General features: G+C 37.3%; 1 protein-coding gene across 1 annotated transcript in view; it reads left to right on the forward strand.

Annotated features, from left to right (window-relative positions):
* The window catches only part of dnah7 (dynein, axonemal, heavy chain 7), a 77,061-nt gene that overhangs the window by 33,888 nt on the left and 18,093 nt on the right, over positions 1-25,080 (forward strand). Inside the window, exons 30-51 of the mRNA XM_042336076.1 lie at positions 1,647-1,778; positions 3,595-3,816; positions 4,645-4,842; positions 5,404-5,559; positions 6,516-6,684; positions 7,542-7,668; positions 8,772-8,991; positions 9,621-10,493; positions 10,881-11,110; positions 13,019-13,349; positions 13,510-13,856; positions 13,960-14,140; positions 14,317-14,502; positions 15,197-15,360; positions 15,596-15,750; positions 16,285-16,475; positions 17,743-17,876; positions 20,361-20,696; positions 22,042-22,168; positions 23,121-23,315; positions 23,651-23,743; positions 24,863-25,039. Of these exons, the coding sequence (XP_042192010.1) occupies positions 1,647-1,778; positions 3,595-3,816; positions 4,645-4,842; positions 5,404-5,559; positions 6,516-6,684; positions 7,542-7,668; positions 8,772-8,991; positions 9,621-10,493; positions 10,881-11,110; positions 13,019-13,349; positions 13,510-13,856; positions 13,960-14,140; positions 14,317-14,502; positions 15,197-15,360; positions 15,596-15,750; positions 16,285-16,475; positions 17,743-17,876; positions 20,361-20,696; positions 22,042-22,168; positions 23,121-23,315; positions 23,651-23,743; positions 24,863-25,039 (4,944 nt within the window). The remainder of the gene's footprint in view (positions 1-1,646; positions 1,779-3,594; positions 3,817-4,644; positions 4,843-5,403; positions 5,560-6,515; positions 6,685-7,541; positions 7,669-8,771; positions 8,992-9,620; positions 10,494-10,880; positions 11,111-13,018; positions 13,350-13,509; positions 13,857-13,959; positions 14,141-14,316; positions 14,503-15,196; positions 15,361-15,595; positions 15,751-16,284; positions 16,476-17,742; positions 17,877-20,360; positions 20,697-22,041; positions 22,169-23,120; positions 23,316-23,650; positions 23,744-24,862; positions 25,040-25,080) is intronic.

The raw sequence follows: 25,080 nt of genomic DNA on the forward strand, positions 1-25,080 counted from the left end.
ACCCCTATTCACACACATCATAATCTTCTCCCTGTCCACTGGCACCGTTCCCACCCCTTTAAAAACGGCCGTCATCATTCCTATCCTTAAAAAAAACCTCCCTGGATGCATCTTAAATTACTGCCCCAACTCCAACCTCCCTTTCCTTTCCACAATCCTGGAACGAGTCATTGCTTCTCAGCTTCACTCCTTCCTCTCCACCACTCCCTTCACCTACCCCTCCATTCGGGGTTTGGGGCACAGCACAGAAACAGCATTCGTTAAAGTGACAAATGACATTTTGTCCATCTGCGACCAGGGCTCCCTCTGCCTCCTCGTCCTACTTGACCTCCCTGCTGCCTTCAATACCTTTGACCACTCTATCCTCCCCCACCGCCTCCCCTGTCATCTCAACCTTCATGGTTCTGTCCTTGAATGATTCAGATCCTACCTCTCACACTGTCTCCACTTCATCTCCCCAAACAGCTTCTCCTGTAGGCCCCGCACCACCTTGTGCAGTGTTCTTCAGGGCTCTGGCCTTGGTCCCCTCCTCTTTAATATCTATATGCTCTCTGTTGGTGACATCATCCGTAGAGATGGGGTCAACTTCCACATGTATGTGGATAACACCCAACTCTATATGTCTGCCTCCGATAACACCCAACTCTACATGTCTGTCTCCACCCTCAACTCCAGGACCACTGCTGTCCTGGCAGAATATCTGTTGGACATCAAGTCCTAGATGAGAGCTAACTTTCTACAGTTGAGTGTCAACATGACCGAGGCCCTCCCGTCAATGCCTCCACACCTCAGGCACTGACAGCATCACCATCCAAGGAAGCACACTCCACCTCACTGATCCAGTCTGAAGATTTGGCATCTTGTTTGACCCTCAACTATTCTTTCTACTCCACTTCCGTGCCATGACAAACACTGCCTTTTCCCACCTCCGCAACATCGCCCGTCTCTGCCACTGTCTCACACTACATGTCAACAAGACACTCATACACACATGCATAACATCCAGGCTCGACTATGCAAACTCCCAGCTTATCAGCCTCCCCAACTCGTCCCTCCATAGGCTGCAGATCATCCAGAACTATGCAGCTTGAGTCCTCTCCCGGACCCTTTCACCCCCTATCCTTGCCCAACTCCACTGGCTTGCCATCACACAAAGGATATAGTTCAAGATCCTGGTCCTCACCTTCAAACCCCTCCATGGCCTTGCTCCCCTCTACCTCTGCGACTTTCTAATGCCCTACCAACCTGTCCGTTCCCTCCATTCAGCGGGCTCTGGCCTGCTTCACGTCCCCTGCCTCGCCTGCCCCACCATTGGTGGGCGGGCCTTCAGCCATTCTGTCCCCACCCTCTGGAACTCCAGCCCGCAGTCCATCCACTTCACCCCCTCCCTTGCCTCCTTCAAGACCCGTCTCAACACCCTCCTGTTTGACCGTGCCTTCAGTCACCCTCCTTCACCGCCTGCCCTCCACCCTCCTTGATCCTGATCCCCAGCTTGGGTCCAAAACACTGATTGTCCAGGGCCTTGACATTCTCCCGACGTGAAAGGCGCTATACAAATGCAATTTTTTTGTTGTTGTTATTTTTTAAATTCCAGATAATGGTAACTCTTGATTTACACCTTGGTTTTCCCCCCCTTCAAACTGCAGGAACTATCTCCGACTTCTGATACAAATTTGGTACGATCATTGATGAACCTTATGGATTGTCTTATGGATGAATTTACAGATGTGCCCAAGATCAAGCAAATGAATGAACGAGACATTTGTTCTTGGCTTGAGGTAGGAGATATTAATACTCTTGTGGGTAGGTTCAACAGTGGACAACATTCCTGAGACAACTAGAATTGAAGGATGTTTGAATGGTTTATTTTGTTGCTCAAATTATGTTTAGAATATGTATTTGTAATTGAAAAATCAAGATTGATTTTTGTTTGACAAATAAATCATGTTTTTTCATTGTTATGTACTGTTATGTACTATCATATAGCCATGCAAATTTAAACACTGGAAGAGTTAACCGTCAATTACTAAACCATAAACTACTGGAGCATGTAATAGTAGAAATTTGTATCTGAATATTTTTCAACTTTATTCCAAGTACACCATGAATTTAAATATTTTTCATGAGGTGCATTTCATAACGTTCACTGAAACGCCAACCCACATAATTTTTAATTGGCTTGGCTGAAGTTATTTCTTTAATGGCATGGATAATTCTGGTTCCATTTTGGTCCTATATGTATGTGGAAGCTCAACCAGTGCGGAAAGAAACAAGTTTTGACATACAGTAAAACTCACATAAGTCTTACCTTTATAAATTGTATAATCACCTAAGTTGTACATTCATCCGAGTCCCATTCAGTTTCCTATTAAAACCACTTTAGATTTCTTTGCACTACTTGTATTAATCGCTTACAAACTTGGAATGCTGTTCCTCTATCCTTCATTAGTCCTGCACTTGTAATGATGGCTGCTCTCCTCCCCCACTCAGAGAGAGAGAGTGGGCATTACAGATTCCCCCTCACCCCGTGGCGAGTTTCGCCCAGCTGGTGTGTGTGCTTGCGTTAAGCAAGTTTCCCTGGTTGTTAGTCGATTGGTGGATCTTTCCACGAGTAATAATCCCTTCAAAATAAATAAAAATAATTGGGTTACTCAATCCACGGCTGTTTGTGGGACACTGCTGTGTGCAATTTGTTGCTGCGTTTCTCCCACAAAGTATACAGTCAATTCACTTTACAGTATATTCTGTGAAGCACTTTGAGATGTCTGGAAGATGTGATAAGGGGCTATAGCAAATGCAAGGATTATTATTATTATTATTATTGACAGCATTGAGTCACGCTTCCCGACCCGTCCACCCATGCGCACTTACCGTTCGGCTGCATTGAATCCCAGGAAATGTAGTCTTTTTCTGTTGACACGTGAACAGAAGAATTTCATTTCCTGTGATTCAGTGTGATTCCAATGCTTGCCGGTAAGTGCCCATGTGGCGCCAAGTCAAACACATTGAATCGCGGGAAATGTAGTATCTGTCACTGGATCCACATTTACCGGCTCCCATGACAAAATAACACACGCACACTTACCGGCTGCATTGAATTGAGCTGTGTAGATTATTGATTAAATCGGATTTTATACGTTTATAGTTTGTCTGCAACTTGGACTTTTAAATAAGTCATATTAAATGTTTTACTGCATAGGCACAGAACAAGGTTTTCCATACAACAATATAGGGGAAGATCATTTGATCTTTTGTTCAGTGGGGTCCAGATGAGCTGATCTCATTGTACAGATTGTTTTACATTAAAAAGGACAGTATTCTTAGGTGTTGCCCGGAAAATGACAAGATTTCACATATAAATATATTTTTGTGAGAGAATACGATCAAAGGATATTGTTAGAGAATAGGATACACCATACCTGCAGTAAGCAATTCATCATTTTTGTATGAGTGCAAGTTGGGTAAAAATACACTTACCTTTTGCTCCAGAGCTTGTTCTTTGCTTGGCACGTATTTAATGATTGTTAATGTTTGTTAAATGGACTTTTACTTGTTTTTGTTTGCAAAATGGTTAAATCTTTTTTTGTTCCTTAGGGTGTTTTTCTATTTTCCTTGATCTGGTCTATTGGTGCTAGCTGTACAGAAGAAGATCGGGTGATGTTTGACAAGCTTCTGCGGGAGATAATGGATGGGCCACTAAGAGAGGAGACAAAGAAAAAATTTGGTCTCATTATCAATGTTGATCCTCCAGTTAAAGCTCCCACTGCCCCAATTCCAACTGAGGGAAAAGTTTACGACTATACATTTATTAAAGATGTATGTATTACAAAATTATTGATTTTAAATATACAACATAGACAAGTATTGATTCATGCATAAATCCGATATCATCTAATGATGAGAGAAATTTGCCTTATTGAGTGAACAATTACCAGGAGAAACCATATTGAGATACTAATGTGTGTGCTTGTGATGAGGAGCCATAGTTATAAGAAGAGTAGAATGAGAATTTGGGTGAACTGTTTTCACTCAGAGAATTGTTGGATGTGGAATGCTCTGCCACATAAGGTGGTAGAGGTAGAGTCCATTTGAAAAACAGACTTCAAATAAGATTTTTGTTCTTAACACATAAATCACTAAATGGCTAAAAAAAAATCTTTTTTTTAATAATTATGTTGAGTTCAAATTCCCATTGAGTGAGTAAAATATGTAGATTGTGCCGAGCTGAAGCCCAGCAGTCCTAGATTTTGAATCGTTAAGTTCCCCCCCCCTCCAAATCACGCGTTAGGGTAACAGTAATGTGGGGGAGCAGATTATAGAGGTAAAGTATACTTTATTAACCAGCAAAGAATAAGATGTGCCTTCTTGCCAAGGTTAGCACTGATGATTGGACATTGGAATCTTCTAAATCAGATCTCAGATTAGATTAGCTTTCATAGGTTGTCTCCTGAGATGAATGATGTAACTATAATATTAAGTCAAATTGATTGACATTAAAATATAGAAACAAAAGGATCTTATTTGTGGTTCTGCAAGTTAGATCCCCAAATGTTACTTTGCCTTCTAATGTGTGCATTTTATGTAATTCGGTAAACATGTCAGTACATCTAATTTACCTTTAACGTTTGTAACTTCAACTCTTAGGGAACAGGAAGGTGGGAATTGTGGACAGAAGCCCTGAAGTCAGTTCCCCCCATTTCAAAGGATGTGCAGTTTAATGAAATCATCGTACCAACTTTAGATACCGTTCGCTATATGGAACTGATGACCCTTTTGACAACACATCAAAAACCTTCTATATACGTGGGCCCAACAGGAACAGGAAAAAGTGTCTATATTATTGTACGTATAGGCGTCTTTCCCCTCCCCCAAACCAAGACAAGCATGAAGCAGATACCTTGAGAAGCATAAAATATAAGAGCAAATGGCTTTCATTTTCAATTAGATTTCTATGTTGACTAGAGTGGTAGGCATTTCAAGACTAAAATAATGTAGAGGAGTAACAGTCTTACACTGAGAAGAACAAGATTTGGGCATTGTTTTTAATTCTTTGAAAACTTCAGATTCATATATTTAAGGTGAAATAAGATTATATCTTAAACAAATGACACAACAGTGTTACTTTGCCTCTGGCATGAAAAGAGCTGAAAACGTATTTTAAGCTGCAGCAAAGGATTGCATTTTGCTATTGATTTCATTTGTCCTGTGAATTAATCACTTTTCACACAGTCTTGAAGGAATGGATTGCAAGTTCTTGTGGTTTTGGATAGTATTATAAAAAATAATTACATGTCAATTATCTTCAGGGCCATTCATTTTAGCCTTGTTTTGTTCAGTTGTATGTTGGGAGCTAAACTGTATGTGTTGTAAAATAACCAGAGGATTTGCAATATTTTCTTGCAGGATTTCCTATTAAATAATCTGAACAAAGAGGTTTACAAACCACTGCTGATTAACTTTTCAGCCCAGACTACTGCTGCTCAGACTCAGAACATCATCATGTCCAAATTAGACAAAAGAAGGAAAGGAGTTTTTGGTCCACCTCTTGGGAAAAAAACGGTACATAGTGGATACTGTAACAATAATTGCTAAACAAGCTAATAACTTAGAAAGTCAGTAACCAAGCAGTCCATATTACATCCCAGAAATATTTGTACGTCTTGTTAAATAACCCCGCCTTCCACATGTTGCAGCTGATCCTCACCAGGCTTCACTAACTTCATGTTCCCGAGATCTGATCCATCCCTTATTCTCCCACCCACTCTCTGCACTTTGCAAAACCCAGACCTGCTGCACTTCCACCATCTGTTCCACCCCTTCTTTGGCCTTCTGTTTTCAGCCGCTATGTCCCCGTTCTATGGAGCTCCCTCAAATCTCGCTGCCTCAGATCCTCTATCATTACTTTCTGAATGTTCCTACAAATCTTTGTGCTTTCAGCCACATTCGTCCTACATTTCCTCTTCCCACCTTGCTTGTTGACCACACCATCCTTGTAAAGCACTTCGGCAGTATCCATCGTGAAAGGAAGTGCAATTGAAGTGTAACTTGCTCTTGTAATTTGTGATGCCCACAAAATATTTTACTTGCCGGACTTTGGCTTCTTTGGGATTTGCAATTCACCCTTTTGGAAATCATGCCAACTAAACAGTTTATAATATTCACAGTGAAAAAGTTACAATGAGAACATTCAATCTAGTTGGTGAAAATCTCAATTAGGCCCATAGTGTAGGTTTATGTTGCAGTATACCTCTGTTATTTTCACTGGATAACATTTTCAAGGCTTGTAATGCACTAAACATTAAAAAAATCTTAAAGTCACAGGTTATTTTAATTGACCTCTGTGATATATATTTTTGACACTATTCTCCGAAACTAAAAATGATCTGAATTAGGGGGTAAAAAAACAATTGCGAATTAACCTGAAATGACCCAGTTCAAGACACTTTCTGCTCTGAACTTGGTTACTCTGATTACTAATCTAACCTGTTATCATTATGATTTTAATTGCTTTCCAGGTTGTTTTTGTAGATGATGTGAACATGCCGGCACGAGAAGTGTATGGTGCTCAGCCACCAGTTGAACTACTTCGGCAGTGGTTAGACCATTGGAATTGGTATGACCTGAAGGACTGTACCAAGGTTAAACTGGTGGACATACAAATAATGTGTGCAATGGGGCCACCTGGTGAGTTATCATATGGTATAGGTATGCAAGTATAGAAACTGATTTAAAATTCTATATAAAGAGTTTTAAACGTTATAGCTAACATACACTGTTTTAATAAGTATTTTTAGAAATTGTCATTTACATTGTTTTCATTAAGCCAGATAACATATTGTTTTATAAAGTTCTGGTAGTTTATCTGTTGTTTTGCACAGGTATTGAGTAGTATTGTATTATTCCAATCCTTTTGGAATTCTGCTGTTGGTGGTGGTGGGGCATTTCTGCTCTGTTATTGTGCTTTATGAATCTTTCAATATGTGCTCATAATGTGAAGTTCCATTATAAGTGCACATTGAAGGATATACTGACCAGAGTCCAATAACTAACCCCCTTCTTTACTTCTCAATTTATATTTTTTGAGGAGGTGATATTTTGCATTATTCAAAGTTAAATGTTTACCTGGAGCCAACATCGTTTTTAACTTTTTGCATTCGGTGATCATTTCCAACTGAAAAAGGAATTCTACTGATGTGTAAGAGGTTACGTGATCCTAGTTAGTGCACACAGAATGGTGATGTGGTCATTCATATCAAGGAGATGGGGGAAAAAGTGGCTGCCTTAAACAAAACGTTATCATTGGTGATGGAATACAGCTAGGTATCAATTGCTTTCAATTTCTGAGGAGCTTTGTGAGGAGAATTCTATGCACATACTTGGTAGAGACTCCGGCATGCTTTTTGAATAGGAATCTTCTATAGTGAAGAATCATTATTCATTTGTCAAGGTTGGATTTGAATCCATGACTCCACAATGTCACTCAGTGTCATTTTGTTTTCATAATGTGTTTTTGTTAATAACAGAAGATATGTTGTTTCTAGGTGGTGGCCGAAACCCAATCACACCTCGATTCTTGCGCCATTTTAACACATTGGCTATCAATGAGTTTGATGACAAAGCCATGTTCACCATTTTCTCTCGGATCCTTGACTGGCACTTCACTCTAAGGTATGTTACACTGATTAATTGCTTTGTTTGACTTAACTGGCAGGAATTTACATCAATTAGAAGTAATGTCCAGCCTTATTACTTACTAACCCTATAAAATCTCAGATCAGAGATCTTGGACTAGTATGAAAAAATGCTTGTTGTTTTACTTCAGTTTTCTATTTCACACTTTCTTCATCCAATTTTCTGGTGAGAATCGAGGCTGCTTTAAATACGCCTGACTACTTTATTTTGAGTTTTTAAAATCTATACAGAGGCTATTTGAATTCCTTTAATTGGGATTAAAATAGAAAATTCAATTTGTGTATGCTCCCATTCCCCCCATATTTTAGTTGGTAAAGAAAACTAATGTCTAGAGTGAAGCTGAACCAGAAGTTGCTTTGTTTACTTGGATAAGGACCAATGTTTTCCCTGTGCCCGTCGCAACTGTGTGACACTGGAAGGAAAATGGAGTCCAGGAGATGAGGAGGAAAAGAGAAGATATTACTTCCAAGAATAGATAAGGATGAAACTATCTGGAATGTTTTCTATTGCTATTCAAAACCCTCCACAGAAATAGAAACCTAAGAGGGGAATTAGAAGTTACATTATGAATACAACCTTAGAATGATTTGAATATGGAATTTGATTCAAATGGTAAGAGGGCTGCTGAGCAGATACTATAATAATAATAATAATAATCCTTGCATTTGATATAGCGCTTTTCACGTCGGGAGGACGTCCCAAAGCGCTTCACAGAACACACTGTAAAGTGAATTGACTGTATGTTTGTGGGCGAAAGCGGCAGCCAATTGCGCACAGCAATGTCCCACAGACAGTTGTAGATTGAAAATGACCAATTTATTATTGTTTTCGGTTTTTGGAGGGATTATTATTAAGCTGTGTGTGGAGTAAGGAAACTTGCCCAAGGTTTTGCCCTCTGCCTGGGATTGAACTCGGGTCTGTCACTTGCAAAGCGAGTGCTCTAACCATTGAGCTACAGGACTCCACAAATACTATCTGAATAGTAAACATATCTAGGTGTTTAAAAGGTGAAGCATTGTTTAGTTTTGTCTTTATATAACAAGAAAACATGCGAAAATAACTTTATATTTTTTTCTTAGGTTTGCTTTCCCAGGGGAATATGCCAGTCTGACTCCACAAATTGTTAATGCCACTATGACTACTTACAAGGAAGCAATGAAGAATCTCCTTCCGACACCTGCCAAGTCTCACTATCTGTTCAATCTGCGTGACTTCTCCCGTGTTATTCAGGGAGTTTGTCTTTCATATCCGGAGACATCTGAAAGTCCAGCTGACATAAAACGCCTCTGGGTTCATGAGGTGACATTTTTTTTCACTTGCGAGAGTAGAATTCATTCATTCAACTTTAAGTAAAATTAATTTGGTGTCTACCTGTTACAAAATAGTATTTTGATTCATAACGAGTGCCATAGAAAATTTCACTTGCATTTTTTCAAAATGTCAGTGAAATGTTTTAATTAAGCAGATGTGAGTACTTTGCTTGCATTATATTTCCACCTTTGATCAATTTTTTAAAAAATCATACATTTAAAGTATGAAATGCAGGTTCCCTAATATTACTCTATAGATCTGTGATAAATCCTAGTGGTACACAATGGTTCTGACTTTTCAATTTATGTGTGAGTCACTCATTTGTTAAAACTGATATGGCACTTCCAGGGTTGAAGGGGAACAAGAATCAGTAATAATTATCTTAATAGAAAATAGAGTTAATGAAACAGCAAGCGTATTTCAGCACTATTTTAAAAATAATTGACCTTGCTTTCATTTTATTTACAGGGTAATTAAAGTATTATTAAACATAGATGGTAGAGAATAAATAAAATGCTTTAATGTATGATTTGAATGAACTATTTCTGAATCCTTGAATTGCTTTATTGCACTTTCAACAATCCATAATTCAATATTTATTTTTATTGCAAATGCAGGTTTTGCGAGTGTATTACGATCGTCTGGTGGATGATTTAGATCGAAGTTGGCTCATTTCTTGTATTCAAGACGTGGTGGTCAGTGACCTGAATGAGAACTTTCATACACTTTTCAAACATCTTGACTTCAATGCTGATGGAATAGTGGTGGAAGATGATCTTCGCAGCCTTATGTTCTGTGATTTCCACGATTCCAGGGGTGCAGACAAAAGCTACCGTGAAATCTTTGATATGGTCAAGTTACGGAGGGTTGTAGAATCTCATTTGGAGGAATTTAACAACCTTAGCAAAAAGCCTATGAATCTGGTTATATTCAGATTTGCAATTGAACATGTGTGCCGCGTTTCCCGCATTCTTAAACAACCCCGAGGTCACGCTCTGTTAGTGGGAGTTGGAGGCAGTGGTCGTCAGTCGCTAACCCGGCTTGCTGCACACATGGCAGATTATGATCTGTTTCAGGTTGAACTTGCCAAGAATTATGGCACTAATGAATGGCGTGAAGACTTGAAACACATACTCCGCAAATCTACGGAAGGTGAGATGCAAGGTGTTTTCTTATTCACAGACACTCAGATCAAACAGGAATCCTTTCTGGAAGACATCAACAATTTGCTGAATGCGGGTGAAGTACCGAATATCTTTGCTGTGGATGAGAAACAGGAAGTCTGTGAACGTATGCGTATTATTGACCGTCAAAGAGACAGATCAAAGCAGACGGATGGGAGTCCATTAGCTCTTTTCAATCTTTTTATTGAGCGCTGTCGGAATCAGTTGCATGTGGTTTTAGCAATGAGTCCAATTGGGGATGCTTTCCGCAGCAGATTAAGGAAGTTTCCGGCACTTGTCAACTGCTGCACAATAGATTGGTTTCAGGTGAGTGGCTGAATTCAGATATTTATTTAGTTTTTTTATATCTTTGCTGAACAATTAAGAAATAACTTGATTTCAGTTGAAGGACAGTGACAAACCACAATAAATTGGTGTATTTAATTTAAGACCTGGAATTCTTTTTTAGCTCATGGGTGAAGCCGTATTAAATCATGGGAAACTGAGTCTTGACTTTCACTGCACGCGTACTTACCAGCTGCATGCACAGTGTAGATTATTGACTAAATTGGATTTTATATGATTTATACCGTTTGCCTGCAACTCAGACTTCTACCTACTAGATTTTTAAGAGCTAAGAATGAGTAATAACAATTATGTGAAAGTTTAGTTTGTATTGTTCAACTTATCTAACCGACTTCTCTAACCATTTAGTCCTGGCCAGAGGATGCTTTGCAAGCTGTGGCAACACGTTTCTTGGGGGATATTGAAATGGCAGAAGATATACGTATGAGCTGTATTGATATGTGCCAGAGTTTTCATACCTCAACTATTGAACTGTCTGAAAAATTCCATTTAGAGCTTGAAAGACACAACTACGTGACTCCAACATCTTACTTAGAACTTTTGTCCACATTCCAATCATTACTTGAGAAGAAACGAAAGTGAGTCCAATTTAAATTAGGCATTGTGTGGCTTTAGGATTTTAAAGAGCATTATAACTAGATATGGTTGAAAAAAAATCTGAGATTAATAATGAGTGCATTATGCTGGACCTTCTACATATGTTGTCATATGGGAATGAAGTGGGAGATAGCATCTGGAGTTTGCCACTCCACTATGTTACTTGTCTCAGCTGTGCTAATGTATGAGAACTCAATCCTCACAAATTGAGAGAAAAATTGCAGGGTAGCGTGCCACTGAGTTGCACTTATATATTCTCCAGCTACTTGAAGAGTGCTGTTGTTATGGACCTCAGAACAGGCTACTTCTCCTGGGTATAGACCTACATAAGAGGAGGATGATGATCAGTTTTTAAGAGATGCTTGCTTTTATGGAAAAATACCTTCTTTTTTAAAAAAAATTGGTGAATAGTGAAGAAAGCCATTAAACTGCACTGCTCATCTATTTGCTAATCTGTAAAGGTGAATAGCTGGAGAGAGCAATATGTTATGCCATTGCTAGCATTCCCAGGTGCGATTGAGTGCAATTGACCACAAACTTAAGGAAATAAAAGAAGTCAATTCAATAATGTACATCGACCACAAAGGCTTCCTTTCTCTCAGTATACAGTTGACTTATAATGCCCAGGGAAATATTTTGCATGTGAATGCCCAATACCCAGGGCCAACATAACTTTTCATCTTTAGCCTACTTGTAACATTTGGACATAATACCTTAATACCTTAATACTGGCAGAGTTCAGCTATAATCTAAAACTCTGGTATACAACCCTATTGTATAACATATAGGTTGCAGAACATAGAAATAAATATGCAGGATTATATAACCCATCACAGAACAAAGTCTTGTTGAAGTCCCTGAGCTGTAATTTCAGTTTCTTAATTTCTTGGAATCGGGTGAATGAGTTTGTAATGTTAACTGGCATGCAAAACATAGGTGATGTTTTGCCTGCTGCATTTCCTAAACAACTAGAAAGACCTTCACTGATAGAAAAATACCCAAACCAATTGAAATGGATGATTCTGTATTGGTGAAGACCTTTCTAGATGTATAACTCATGCAACATACCCGAGTCATACATGCTCAAGGACATAAAGATGGGCCGTAGCCTTACCTGGATCAATCAGAACTACTGAGTTCAGTGTTCTCTATGATAAGGTCTACCTCTAACTTCTATATAAATCTGGTAACTGATTAAACTCCAGCAGGACCCCCAATTCCCAGAGGTATCTCCAAGCCTTGGCTTTTGCCAATCTATGTCTAAGTTCTCCAGGATTAGGTAATCAGAGTCTGTTCTTCTGGGGAGAGTGGACACTCTACAAACTGAGACGATATATACGTGGAACTCACAATAATAATAATTCTTGCATTTGATATAGCGCTTTTCACGTCTTCTGGGCGTCTCAAAGAGCTTCACAGAATAGACTGTAAAGTGAATTGACTGTATATTTGTGAGTGAAATGCGGCAGCCAATTGCACACAGCAGTGTCCCACAGACAATCGTGGATTGAAGTGACCAATTTATTATTGTTTTTTTTGAGGGATTATTATCAGGCAGAAACTTGTCCAAGGTTTCACTCTGCTGGGAGTCGAATCCAGGTCTCTCACTTGCAAAACGAGTGCTCTAACCACTGAGCTACAGGACACCACAGTACTTTAGCTTGAATACTCATAAGCATGGTGATAAGTTTTTGCATGTGTCACAGGCCTGGCTGAGCACAAAAAATGCTGTGGTCTTGCGTGTACAAGAATTTAAATTTACCAAGAAACATTTGTCCCACAGGTTTCAACAGCCGGCGAAGTTCCACATTAAATGTGTTTATTTTAACTCAATAAGAAAACCTATTATTCTGAAAGAATAGTGGATATTTTTGTACCTTTTGTCTCAGTGAGGTGATGAAGATGAAGAGGAGATACGAGGTTGGTCTGGAGAAACTGGAGTCTGCCGCTTCGCAGGTCGCTGTCATGCAGGTTGAATTGGAAGCCCTCCAACCTCAACTCAAGGATGCCAGTAAAGAAGTGGATGAAATGATGTTGATGATTGAAAAGGAGTCCATTGAGGTATCAAAAACAGAAGAGACTGTGAAAGCTGATGAAGCAATAGCTAATGAGCAAGCCATGGCATCAAAAGCAATTAAGGATGAATGTGATGCTGATCTGGCAAAAGCAATGCCTATTCTGGAAGCTGCTCTTTCTGCCCTTGACACATTAACTACACAGGTAAGAAAGAACTTGTATATAGTTTTTAATGATATAGTCGATACAAACAATAGCTTTGACTTTCAGCCTGAATATGTTTTTTATAAGATATTTTACACTGTTTTCAAATATGTCTGATAACATTTAACCCAGGCAGGACTAAAGTTTTATAATTTTTTAGGACATTACAGTGGTGAAATCCATGAAGAGCCCTCCTAATGGCGTAAAGCTGGTTATGGAGACTATCTGTATTTTAAAAGGGATAAAACCTGATAGAATTCCAGATCCTACCGGCTCAGGTAAAAAGATAGAAGACTTCTGGGGTCCGGCCAAAAGGTTACTTGGTGACATGAAGTTTTTACAATCACTGCATGAATATGACAAGGACAATATTCCTGTAAGTTACATGAATGTCATCAGGAATAAATATCTGACAAACCCAGAGTTTGTTCCAGAAAAGATTCGCAATGCTTCTACAGCAGCTGAAGGTCTCTGCAAATGGGTCATTGCCATGGACTCCTACGATAAGTAAGCATTTGAAGCTGCATCATAAAATATTTGAAACAACATTCATCTAAATCAATGTTGAGTTGCACAAATTGGAAATTTATTATTTCCTTCTTTTCTTCAGAGTTGCTAAGCTTGTAGCCCCCAAGAAAGCAAAGCTGGCACATGCTGAAGGTGAATTGAAAATCGCTATGGATGGGCTCAGAAAGAAGCAAGCTACACTGAAGGAAGTCCAAGAAAAGTTACAAAAACTGCAAGTGACACTAGAAGGGAACAAACAAAAGAAAGCAGACCTGGAAAATCAGGTAATGTAAACTGTAGCTTTTGTGGAAGTTATCTTTAACTTATTTTTGTAAAGGACTTTATTTCAATGAACAACACTGTAAGGATGAGTTTACTGACCTTGGTAATCCAAGCCTGTAATAAGATTATGTTAAATGAACCAAGAAATTACTCCCCACATCTTTTTGTTTAATTGTAGGTTGACTTGTGCAGTAAAAAACTGGATCGAGCAGAACAGCTCATAGGCGGTCTTGGTGGTGAGAAAACTCGCTGGAGTGAGACTGCTGTAAACCTAGGGATACAGTACACTAACCTGACTGGTGATGTTCTCATCTCTTCTGGAATTGTAGCTTATCTAGGAGCATTTACATCCATTTATAGACAGGTAGATATCAGAAAAACTAAAATGTGCATTCATATGGGTATGGAAATGTTCTAATATTTGTGTAATCAATTATTGTGTATACTATGCTCCATATTTGTTTCATTTATAACCTTCTGAGCAAGAGTTTTTTTGCAGTCCATTTTCTCCCTTAGTGTATTGCGTCCTCTATTCATCATCCAAATCCTTAGGACGTCCTCCTGACGTGAAAGGTGCTAAACAAATGTAATTTGTTGTTGTATTCATTCTCTTGATCTGCAGACTCAGTTTCCTTGGGATTGATACACTCTCAGTGAAAGCTATGAGTTCTATAGTCCCCAGGATTATATATTTCTCAGGTCCTTGATCTAGCATTACACTTTGACAGATGAAAAGTCATCCAAAGCCAGCATCTTTGACAATGCAGGGCTCCCTATTTCTGCATTAGAATGTCAATATTCATAAGTTTAAGATAAGTGTTCCTGAATTATGCATATAGATTTTATTACTTTAAACTGATGCAAAACATATTCTTCTATTAATGTATTCTATTCTCTTGCTTTCCTCAAAGCAAACTTTCCTTCAAAAAATTATGTTTCTTTTCTAGATATACTGCGTACAAAATCAACCTGTTTCCCTTTTCTATTTTTATTGCTATTTGTGGGTGCTGCAGCTTGCCATGATGATATATTAATGATCTATTTTTGTATACTTCTAGGAACAAGTGATGAAATGGGTGATAGACTGTAAGAAAATGGTCATCCCATGTTCTGATGATTTCTCTCTAGTAAACACTTTGGGGGAACCTGTAAAAATTCGAGCATGGAATATTGCCGGTCTACCTTCTGATAATTTCTCTATTGACAATGGCATTGTTATATTGTAAGTATAAAGCAGCTCAAAGAGGGATTGTTTTTGACCTTTAGAATGTAAACGTTGATGCAAATAAAACTATTTGGGATTAATAATGCATGCTTTGAAAGTAGTTAAAGAATTCAATAATAATTATCCAAAAATAAGATTACAATGCCATTCGAAGTATTGATTAGGGTTTGGAATTTATTCCTGTGGAAGTATAGTAAATTTTAAAGAAATCACACTTCTGTGCCATTTGCAGAAATGCTCGAAGGTGGCCTCTAATGATAGACCCTCAAGGCCAGGCGAATAAATGGGTGAAAAATATGGAAAAGGCAAACAGTCTTCATGTCATCAAACTTAGTGATGCTGACTTTGTAAGGACTTTGGAAAACTGTATACAGTTTGGCACCCCTGGTAAGTTAGAAATGCAGTTCAAAGCATTGCCTAACGAAGGGCAACTGATTCCTTCAGTTTTCCATGAAGGAAAACTGCTTCAAAAATTACATGTTTTGATTGTACAAGGAAAATTTAATGAAGGAAGGATTTGAGTGGTATTGTATTATTTGTATATGGAGCCCCCTGGCTCGGAGTCAGACTCCACCACTGTTGGGTGCTCTGGGATGCTGCCCTCCGTGGAGGGCATTATATAAGTATAAATTGTTGTTGTCGTTGACTTACGAGATGGAATTTACAATTTTCTGCTAAATAACCAGGAAGAGCATATAGTTAACAGTACAATACTCTTATCGTACGCTTGTTTATACAATTTGAAATACGTAATGCAGAAAACTCTGAAGTGTTATGAGGCAGTATAATCAAATAATGCCAATGCAAAGATATCACTGGAAAAATATTTTAGATTTTTATTTTAAATCACAGTGGATATGAATGTCCAAACAAAATCAGAGTGCAATGGAAAATAATGAACATTAATGATTTTTTCCCCAGTTTTGTTAGAAAATGTTGGTGATGAACTGGATCCCATCCTGGAACCTTTGCTGCTTAAACAAACATTTAAACAAGGCGGCAGCATATGCATTCGACTCGGTGATTCCACAATTGAATATGCCCCGGATTTCCGCTTTTACATCACAACTAAGCTGAGAAATCCCCATTATCTTCCAGAAACATCGGTCAAGGTTTGAAATAATATTTTTATAAAAATATCTGACCCATGTTGCGTTTCTCTATCACAGTGTAACTGATTTTATTAATCTTTTTTAAGTGTGTGATTTAACTGAGCTGATTGAGCCTTGAGGTAACACCTAGAATCTGACAGAAAGAATTGCTTAACTTATTTATATTTAAGAGTGAAGGTTTATTTGAATATGGACTGGGTGGAATAAATTTAAATATCGATAATTTATACAGTAGAAAAAGCAATATACTATATATTTGATATGCAAATTCAACTTCATCATCAAGTTCTCAAACCTGTATTTCCTTCTTAGTTGTGTTTTACTTATGTTTTTTTATGCCTCTGTTTGGTGACCCATGGATCCATTATATAATTGTGCTATTAACACTTGAGTAAGATACATTACTTATTGGAACAAATATTTTCTATTATCTCAAAACTGTTGCCTAAATCATCTCTTGTGCATTGTACATGTAAATACTACAGAAATCACCTATTAAGCAGTTGGTTCCAATTAATTCTTATTCATATATTTTCCAACACAGCGTTAATTGAATGCAATATAATTGGAATTGATCCTGAATGTAACTGAAATGCATTAAAAAAATCTGAAATTTGAAAATGTAATGATAGCCATCAAGTGACCACCTTTGAAGTTTTTTTTAAAACTATAGATAATAGATTTGAAAAAGAAAATACATTCAAAATTAATTTTGGGCAATTTGTTGGACTTTTCAGTTTGCTTTAGTAAGAAATATTAGATCCCTTCATAAAATAGACTCAAATTGACTATTATACTATATTATATATTCTTCAGTGGTGCTCCAGGCTCTTAGATTGTACATAAAGTGTAATTATGGTATTTGATATGGGTTCTGTGCTTCTAATAATAACCAATATTGCTTTTCTAAAAGTAGAGGTGGAGAATACTCTGTAATACAGTATGATAGAACTACATATTAAATATAATAGCTACTGATCACTTACAGATCTGCAATCACACAATAGATCATTACCCTTGAAACAAATTCAGTGACATAATAGAATCTTGGAACTAATTCTATATCATCTCATGTGACCACTATATTATTAGCAGTCACACTTGTAGCTAGAAGCAGATAGTGATAGTTGAACCAGTTTCAGTTCAACCATATGACAATTCCAAATTTGGCAACAGAAAATAGATTCAGGTCAGAAATTGCTGCGTTTCAATAATTTGCTAACAATGAGACGAATTTTGATTTTTCTCCTGTCTGGTTCACGCGCAGGTGACCCTATTGAACTTTATGATTACGTCAGAGGGTTTGCAGGACCAGCTTCTGGGTTTTGTGGTGGCTAGAGAGAGACCAGACCTGGAAGAGGAGAAGCAATCTTTAATCTTACAAAGTGCAGAAAATAAAAGGTAAACAAATCCCTAATTTGTACAAATGCATATTACATGCTATTTTCTCTCTTGCTTAATGTGGTTAATACATTGTAGCATAATATTGAATTATGTATTTTTCTTAAGCATTTATGCCATATCTACTAGGATTTAAGTGNAAAAAATCCAAATGCAATGTGATTAAAACTGTATGTTAAGCATGCATTACTTCATACATGTATTTCCTTCATGAAATTGAATAAGAAAATCAATTAACAATATTGATCCAGAAATTATATTTTCCATGTTGGACCTTAAACTCTTGGTTTATCACTGTACATGTTCTGATCCGAACATTTGAAAAAATGTCGCTTCATGACAGCTCTTTCATGATTATCACTGTTTATTTTCTTTCACCTTTGCTTGTACTCACTGTTTAGAGATTTTTTTTGGAAAAAAGTTAGATTCCTAATCACATCTAAAAAGATTGCAACTCTACTGAGATTAGAGTTAAAGGCTATTAAAGTTGACAATCTTTTTCAGTATCATCTACTCCACATGCTTGCCTCCAGTAGTAAATTTTGATCCTGGCTATTTTTCTTGAAAATAGTTCAATAAAAAATACTCAAAGGGCTCAATGAATTGAATTGCATACTGGATGCAGATGACTCTTTGGTTATCTCCTCACTTCGATCTTATATTCCAAGGTGACAACATTCACTTCAGATAGTGAGTTAATTTGGATTAGGAGTTGTATTTGTTACATTTTAAAGTGTTCTTTCTGAATTGGTTGATGGTATATTTTAAAGGGCAAAATTTTCCAGTCTATTTGAGATTGCAAAGTATTTTTAGACAAAATCTCTGAGCCTGGAGAGTCAAGTTATATTACTTCAGATCGCAATAAAACTAATATTTTTCATTAATTTTCATTTAATAAATGGTTTGATCTTGAATAAGAAACATAACACAGCACAAACTGACAATATTGGGTGATGGGGTTCCTTGTGGTCCAGATCACCTAAGCTAAAATCAACTGATTGCTCAAAGCATAAAACTCTTCTCACCTCCTATAAAGATGTATTTATCTTCATGCTCTTCTCAAATAACCACAAGCATAGCCTGTGAGAGAGATTTCTAACAAGCTCTGTCTGCCAACAAATGGAATTCAATTTATAAAGCAGGCCAGAAAGCCTCAACCAGGCAAAACAGGACTAAGGTATACTTACAGAAGGCTATAATTTCAGTTTCAGTTCAAGCGAAATGAGTATATATCAGCTAGAGAGCAGCGTCGTGATGTAAATCACCACAGTGCCCCCTGTGCTGCAGAGAGAAAAAAACATTCAGGATCCCACATTTGCTTGCTATCCAGTGACCCCTGCTGGAAAACGTGAAGATGGCTCAGCTGCAGTGGTCAAATGGCGTGCTGGTTCTCATTGGAGAGTAGACCATTTTTGGATAAGTCAAGTGATGTTGCTCTAAACCTACATTTGTAACATAGCCTGACATGAAGTATGGGTACTTGAGTGAAGTACTGGCGGGCACTTGGTGTCCATGTAATAATATCCCACTTTTGAAGGTGAAAGAAAAAAAAATGTTTATTTATCATGAATAGTAATCTGCATATAGTACTAAATACTGTAATAATATTAAATACTACAGTAGGACAATAAGTGGGTTAGTTTTCTACAACCTATATTAAGTAGTATTTGAAATCAGGTTTGGCCTATGGTCTACCTTAATTGCACGTACTAAGATTCTAAAACAGTTGTATATATTACTGATCAAATAAGACAAAGTGAGGGAGCACAGGTTCATTCCATTCTATGTTATCAAATGGGTAACATCTGTATATACTGGTAATAAAGTATCAGCTGTATTCATGTTTGATAATATAAGTAATATTTCCAATTCATTAAAGCACCTATCACGTGAGGATGTCTCAGAAAGCTTCGCAGGATTTTATTGTAAATGATTGTGTACATTGTAGGCAAAGACAGCAGCCAATTTGGCCACAGCAACGGCCCACAAACAGCCATGAAGTGAATGACCTATCTGGGAGATTGTTGGCCAGGGCACTGGGAGAAACTCCATGGTCTTCTTTTTCTTTTTGAATAATGTCTTGGGTGCCTTACTGTTTACCCGAATAGGCAGACAGGATCTTAGTTTAACATCTCATCCTTAGGATGGGATCTCAAATAATGCAGTTGACCCCTAGCACTGTATTGGAGTGTCAGCCTGGATTATGTGAGCTCAAAGTGCTGACTTGGAGTTTTAATCTCTAACCTTCTAATTCAGAAGAGAATGCTACCACCTGAGGCCGACACACATACTGCCACCTAGTTGATCAGCAAGTTTTTTCACAGCACTGTGAAAGTTGATTGAATTAATTATAATGTAATCTCGAGAGGTTCTAAGTTGATAGTAACATTTACAGCTGCTTTCTTCAGATTTTTTTTTGAACAATGCAAAGTGGTTTTGTAACAAAAATACCTGAATTAAACTCAAGATTATTTCATTATTCAGGCAATTGAAGGAAATAGAAGATAAGATTCTGGAAGTTCTTTCATCCTCAGAAGGAAATATCTTGGAAGATGAGACAGCTATAAAGGTTTTGTCTTCGTCAAAGACCCTTGCCAATGAGATAACTGTTAAGCAAGCGATAGCTGAGGAAACAGAAAAGAAGATTGATGCTACTCGAATGGGCTACCGACCTATTTCAGTACATTCCTCCATCCTGTTTTTTTCAATTGCTGACCTTGGCAACATAGAACCTATGTACCAGTATTCCCTAAACTGGTTTATCAACCTTTTTATCATGTCTATAGAAAATTCAGATAAAACTGATGTTTTAAAAAAAAGGTATGCTGAAACATTTTTTAAAAATTTTAATATATGAAATTATTTCACGTTTTATTAATTATAATAGTTTCAACAACTAATATGACCAAAATAAAAAGGTATGGTATAGTGGTGCATAAACAAATTATTCATATTATACCGTAGATAATGGTGGAAGCCAACACATCCACATTACGTATTACTTATTTGGAATCAGCCTATTTTTTTAAAAAAGCAAATCTTTCAATGCATTTAATTTTTGAAACAAAAGCTTCTGAGACAGCTCAGTTGGTAAATGTGCCCACCTCATGTGGCATTTAGCCATGGAGACGAGGGCTAGAATATTTCCAATTTCAAATCGATGGAAGAGAATAACTCTCCAGGTGCATCCCAGTTTAATCCCCAGTGTTCCACTATCTTGCGTGAAGAGCACTATATAAATGCACTTTGCCATTGTAGTTTGTGTTGCTAATCAGTAAGGGTAACGGCAATACTACAATTGGTATTAAGTGCCTTTGGACTGTGAGACAACACGTCAGCTCGTGCCCCCTCCTGATTACCTGTTGATCCTTCCTGGACAATGCATTGATAGTCAGGAGACAAAAGCTGAAGCTCAGCCATGAATTCCCCCATGTTCGAATAGCTCACTGACATTCACTTGCAATGATGCAGCTTAAAAAACTATTGAAGGAAAACCTATTAAACAATACCCCAGCTTAAGCCAACATGCTCAGGAGAGGAAAGCAGAAACTGGAAATAAATAAACACAACTTTGTACGTTTTAAATGGGTATCTGTTTTTTGAGTATGTTAGATCTAGGATGATCTTGTACAAAAATCAGTTGTGCTGACACTCTGAAGTAACTTATGGCATTACAGTTCTAAAAAGCATATTAAAACACACATATTTTTGAAGTGAGAATACATTCTCCACGGCAACAACAACTTGCATTTGGGGGGGTGCTATGTAAAACATAACAAGGACAAATTAGACAGTTTTTTTTATCGATTTGTAAGATTTGTTTTCATCCAGTTGTGCCCTACCAACAACAACAATAAAAAATTACATTTGTATAATGCTTTTCACGTCAGGAGGACATCCCAAGGCGCTGATTCCTGCATTATAAAATCCAGTGGGATTCCCGCATTATAAAATCAATTAACAAAAATTCAACAAGTTTGGAACCTTTTCTTCCTCATTGTGTATGAACCAGCATGCATATTTGATGTGAGCTGTTGACTTTTCATGTGTAATTGACTGTAAAACTTACTAGATTTCCAGCGGTCTAAGTGGCTTGTAATAGCATTTTTACATGTGCGTGATTGAAAGCTATATGAATAATTAATTTGCTTCTCAACACTTCTAGGTTGCAGATCTTAAAAAACTTCTTTACGTACTTGTTGTATGTAAATGTCTGCCGATCTCTCTTTGAAAAGGACAAGCTGTTGTTTTCATTTTGCCTGAGCATAAATCTTCTAAAGTATGATAAGATGGTTAGTTCTCTACTTTTACGAAAAATGGGTTTTACAGTATAATAGTATTTGGTATTTGCAGTTACTAATTTTCTTTTTTGGGGGTCAGCAAAGTGTCCAACACATGGAAACATATTGCTATGTTTAGAAATACAAACTAATTTGAGAGTTCCACATATGCATGTCCACTAGCATGGGATTTTCCCTTTGTTTGGAATGACACGTGCACATATCTGGAAAGTTTTACACACAGGTTCCAAAATATCTTTTCTGTTGCACTATAAAAACAGTACTATTTTGCCCTTATTTGTTTTTCTATGCGCCTTATGCCATTGCAGTCATACAACGCTTGACTTGCAGCTCCATGGTTATTATTTCAAATCGATTAGCATGAGGTTAAATATATTAAGTAAAATGCTGTTGATGGTGAATCATCTACAGGTATTAAAATAACAGCTCTTCGTAACTAACTGGGTAATGCAGCTTCCCTAATATTATTGTTGGATTACAGCTAGGAATATGCCATTTCAGCTAGGAAAGGGGAGCCCATATAGAATCAAAAAAAGTACAGTATCAAAGAAGGCCAATGTGCTCATCAAAGCTATCTGTTTAGTTTCACTTCCCTGCCTTTTCCTTACAACATTTTATATTTTTCTGTACAAAGATTTGTCTAATTCCCTTTAAAAGTTATGGATTACATACATGGCTTAGTCAATATAGATGTGCATACAAAAGGATCTTTAGCAGGACAAACAATAGTGCTTGCAAGCTTTTTAAAACCAAATTGTTGTCTTCTGGCTAGAATGTCTGGTATTGTAAAGGAAACGCAGACCAACATTTCATTACTGTTATCTTGATGATGTTCTAATAAAAATTGGAACATGGGTAATGTTTAGCTCAAAATGATGTTTGATTTTAGTTTGCTGGTGAGGTCGCTTAACATTCTATCTAATAATTCTGCCTTTGCTTGTAGGTTGATCAAATGGAGTGGAACTTCTTGCTGACTGGTGGTATTGGCCTCGATAACCCCTTTGAGAGTCCATGTTCCTGGATTCCTTCAAAGGCTTGGGATGAATTCTGCCGACTTGATGGGTTGCTACATTTCAAAGACATCCACACCGAGTTTGAACAACATGTAGATGGATGGAAAACTGTATATGACAGCATGGTAGGTGCCTGTTTATTTAACATTAATATATCATCCATCAGTTATTTTGTGTATCAGCATTTAGGTTAAACATCTCTAAACTATATTACATTGTTCAGTATGAATTATAGTAGGATGTGATGGCTAATGTTAGCTGATTATGCCAAGATAATTTACTTAATTTGCAGGTAGAACAGTTGTGTAATGTGCTTGTAGCTTCTAAATTGATTCTATTCTCACATATTTTATCTGGTTTTGGCAGCTAAATAATCTTACCTTGTTAAGGCTCAGGGTGCAAAGTGTTTTTATGATGACTGTTTCCTCAGACATTTGTGCTGGATATTTTATTTTTGCAGGAGCCACATCATGAGAATTTTCCTGGTGACTGGAACGAAATGCTGGGGAAATTCCAGAGGTTACTTGTAATTCGCTGTCTGAGACCTGACAAGGTATGAATGCTAATCTTTGCTGCTTGGGTTAAGATGTTGTCTGAAATCTGCAGAGGCATAGTCTGCAATCTATCACCAAAAGCAATTAAATAAATAAGTATCCAGAAAAGATTTTTAAAAACTGGGAGTTATTAGGTAGATCGAAAAAAACAATATAAATGTAATTGTACAAGTGCTTCCAACACACACAACAATTATATTTTCAAAAGCAAGGTGTATTGATCTTTTGAGATGAAATATAAACTTTTTTTAACTGATTTAATCAGGATCTTGTAAAGAGGTCGTGGGTCACTTCTGGCAAAATAGCATGCTTCACCAACCTATTTGAAATGTATAAAAGATACATCTTTCATCACTGGGTCTTGTGGGAAATGCCAAGGATTACTATTCTGGTCTCTCTTTTACAAAATAAATCTGTATAGTCTTGTATTCTGCTCAGTGTCCAGCCTCTCCCTTTCTACAAGTTTTATAAATATTCAGGGTTTTTTTCCCCCTTGATCCTTATTTTTCCTTTGCTATATTTTGGAGCATTTTTGTTTACTTTGAACCTGCTGCACTTACTTATTGCATTACAATATTGGGCACTAATGATATAGACAAACGTATACATAGCCTTTCGTGTAAGATGCCACTGGGCAACAAACAAGAGAGGTGTCTGCTTACTAATGTCATTTAGAACAGGATATATCTGTTTGAACACTCAGTAAATGGGTAAAAAATACCTGCAAAATAGTCTAATAAAACAAATGCTAATTCTAGTTTTGAGGCTACAATGGATAAATGATTGCTCAAAGGTGTTCATTCTTATTGTTCTGTTTGCTATGTAGGCCTCAGGGCAACAGCACTTAATGTATTTATAATCCAACTGTTATGAATGCGAAGGGAAGTTCTGTAATATTAATATATCAAGTTAACTTAGAAATAACATTCAAAGAACATTTTCCTCCTTTATATCAATTTGAGGATTTTCTTTCTTGTTAAATTTTATGAATGCTTTCAAATTTGAAGTCATGGAACACAAAGATGTGTCCATTGTTGGAAAAGTGTAGCAGATGAAAACAAAATAGCAACATCTTTGGATGCTTTGCTATGCTTAATGGTCACTCTTTTCTTGTTCAGGTAATTCCAATGGTCCAGGAATTTGTCACTTCTAACCTAGGACGACAATTCATTGAACCTCCTCCATTTGATTTGAGCAATGCTTTCGGTGACAGTCATTGCTGTTCACCACTTATATTTATCCTGTCACCAGGTGCTGATCCAATGGCTGCATTGCTCAAGTTTGCTGAGGATCAGGTATGTCCTGCGTTGTATTTGGACACTGTATGTACCAGCTA

Source organism: Callorhinchus milii, unplaced genomic scaffold (genome assembly GCF_018977255.1).
Source record: "Callorhinchus milii isolate IMCB2004 unplaced genomic scaffold, IMCB_Cmil_1.0 Scaffold6, whole genome shotgun sequence".
NCBI classification, from domain to species: Eukaryota; Metazoa; Chordata; class Chondrichthyes; order Chimaeriformes; family Callorhinchidae; genus Callorhinchus; species Callorhinchus milii.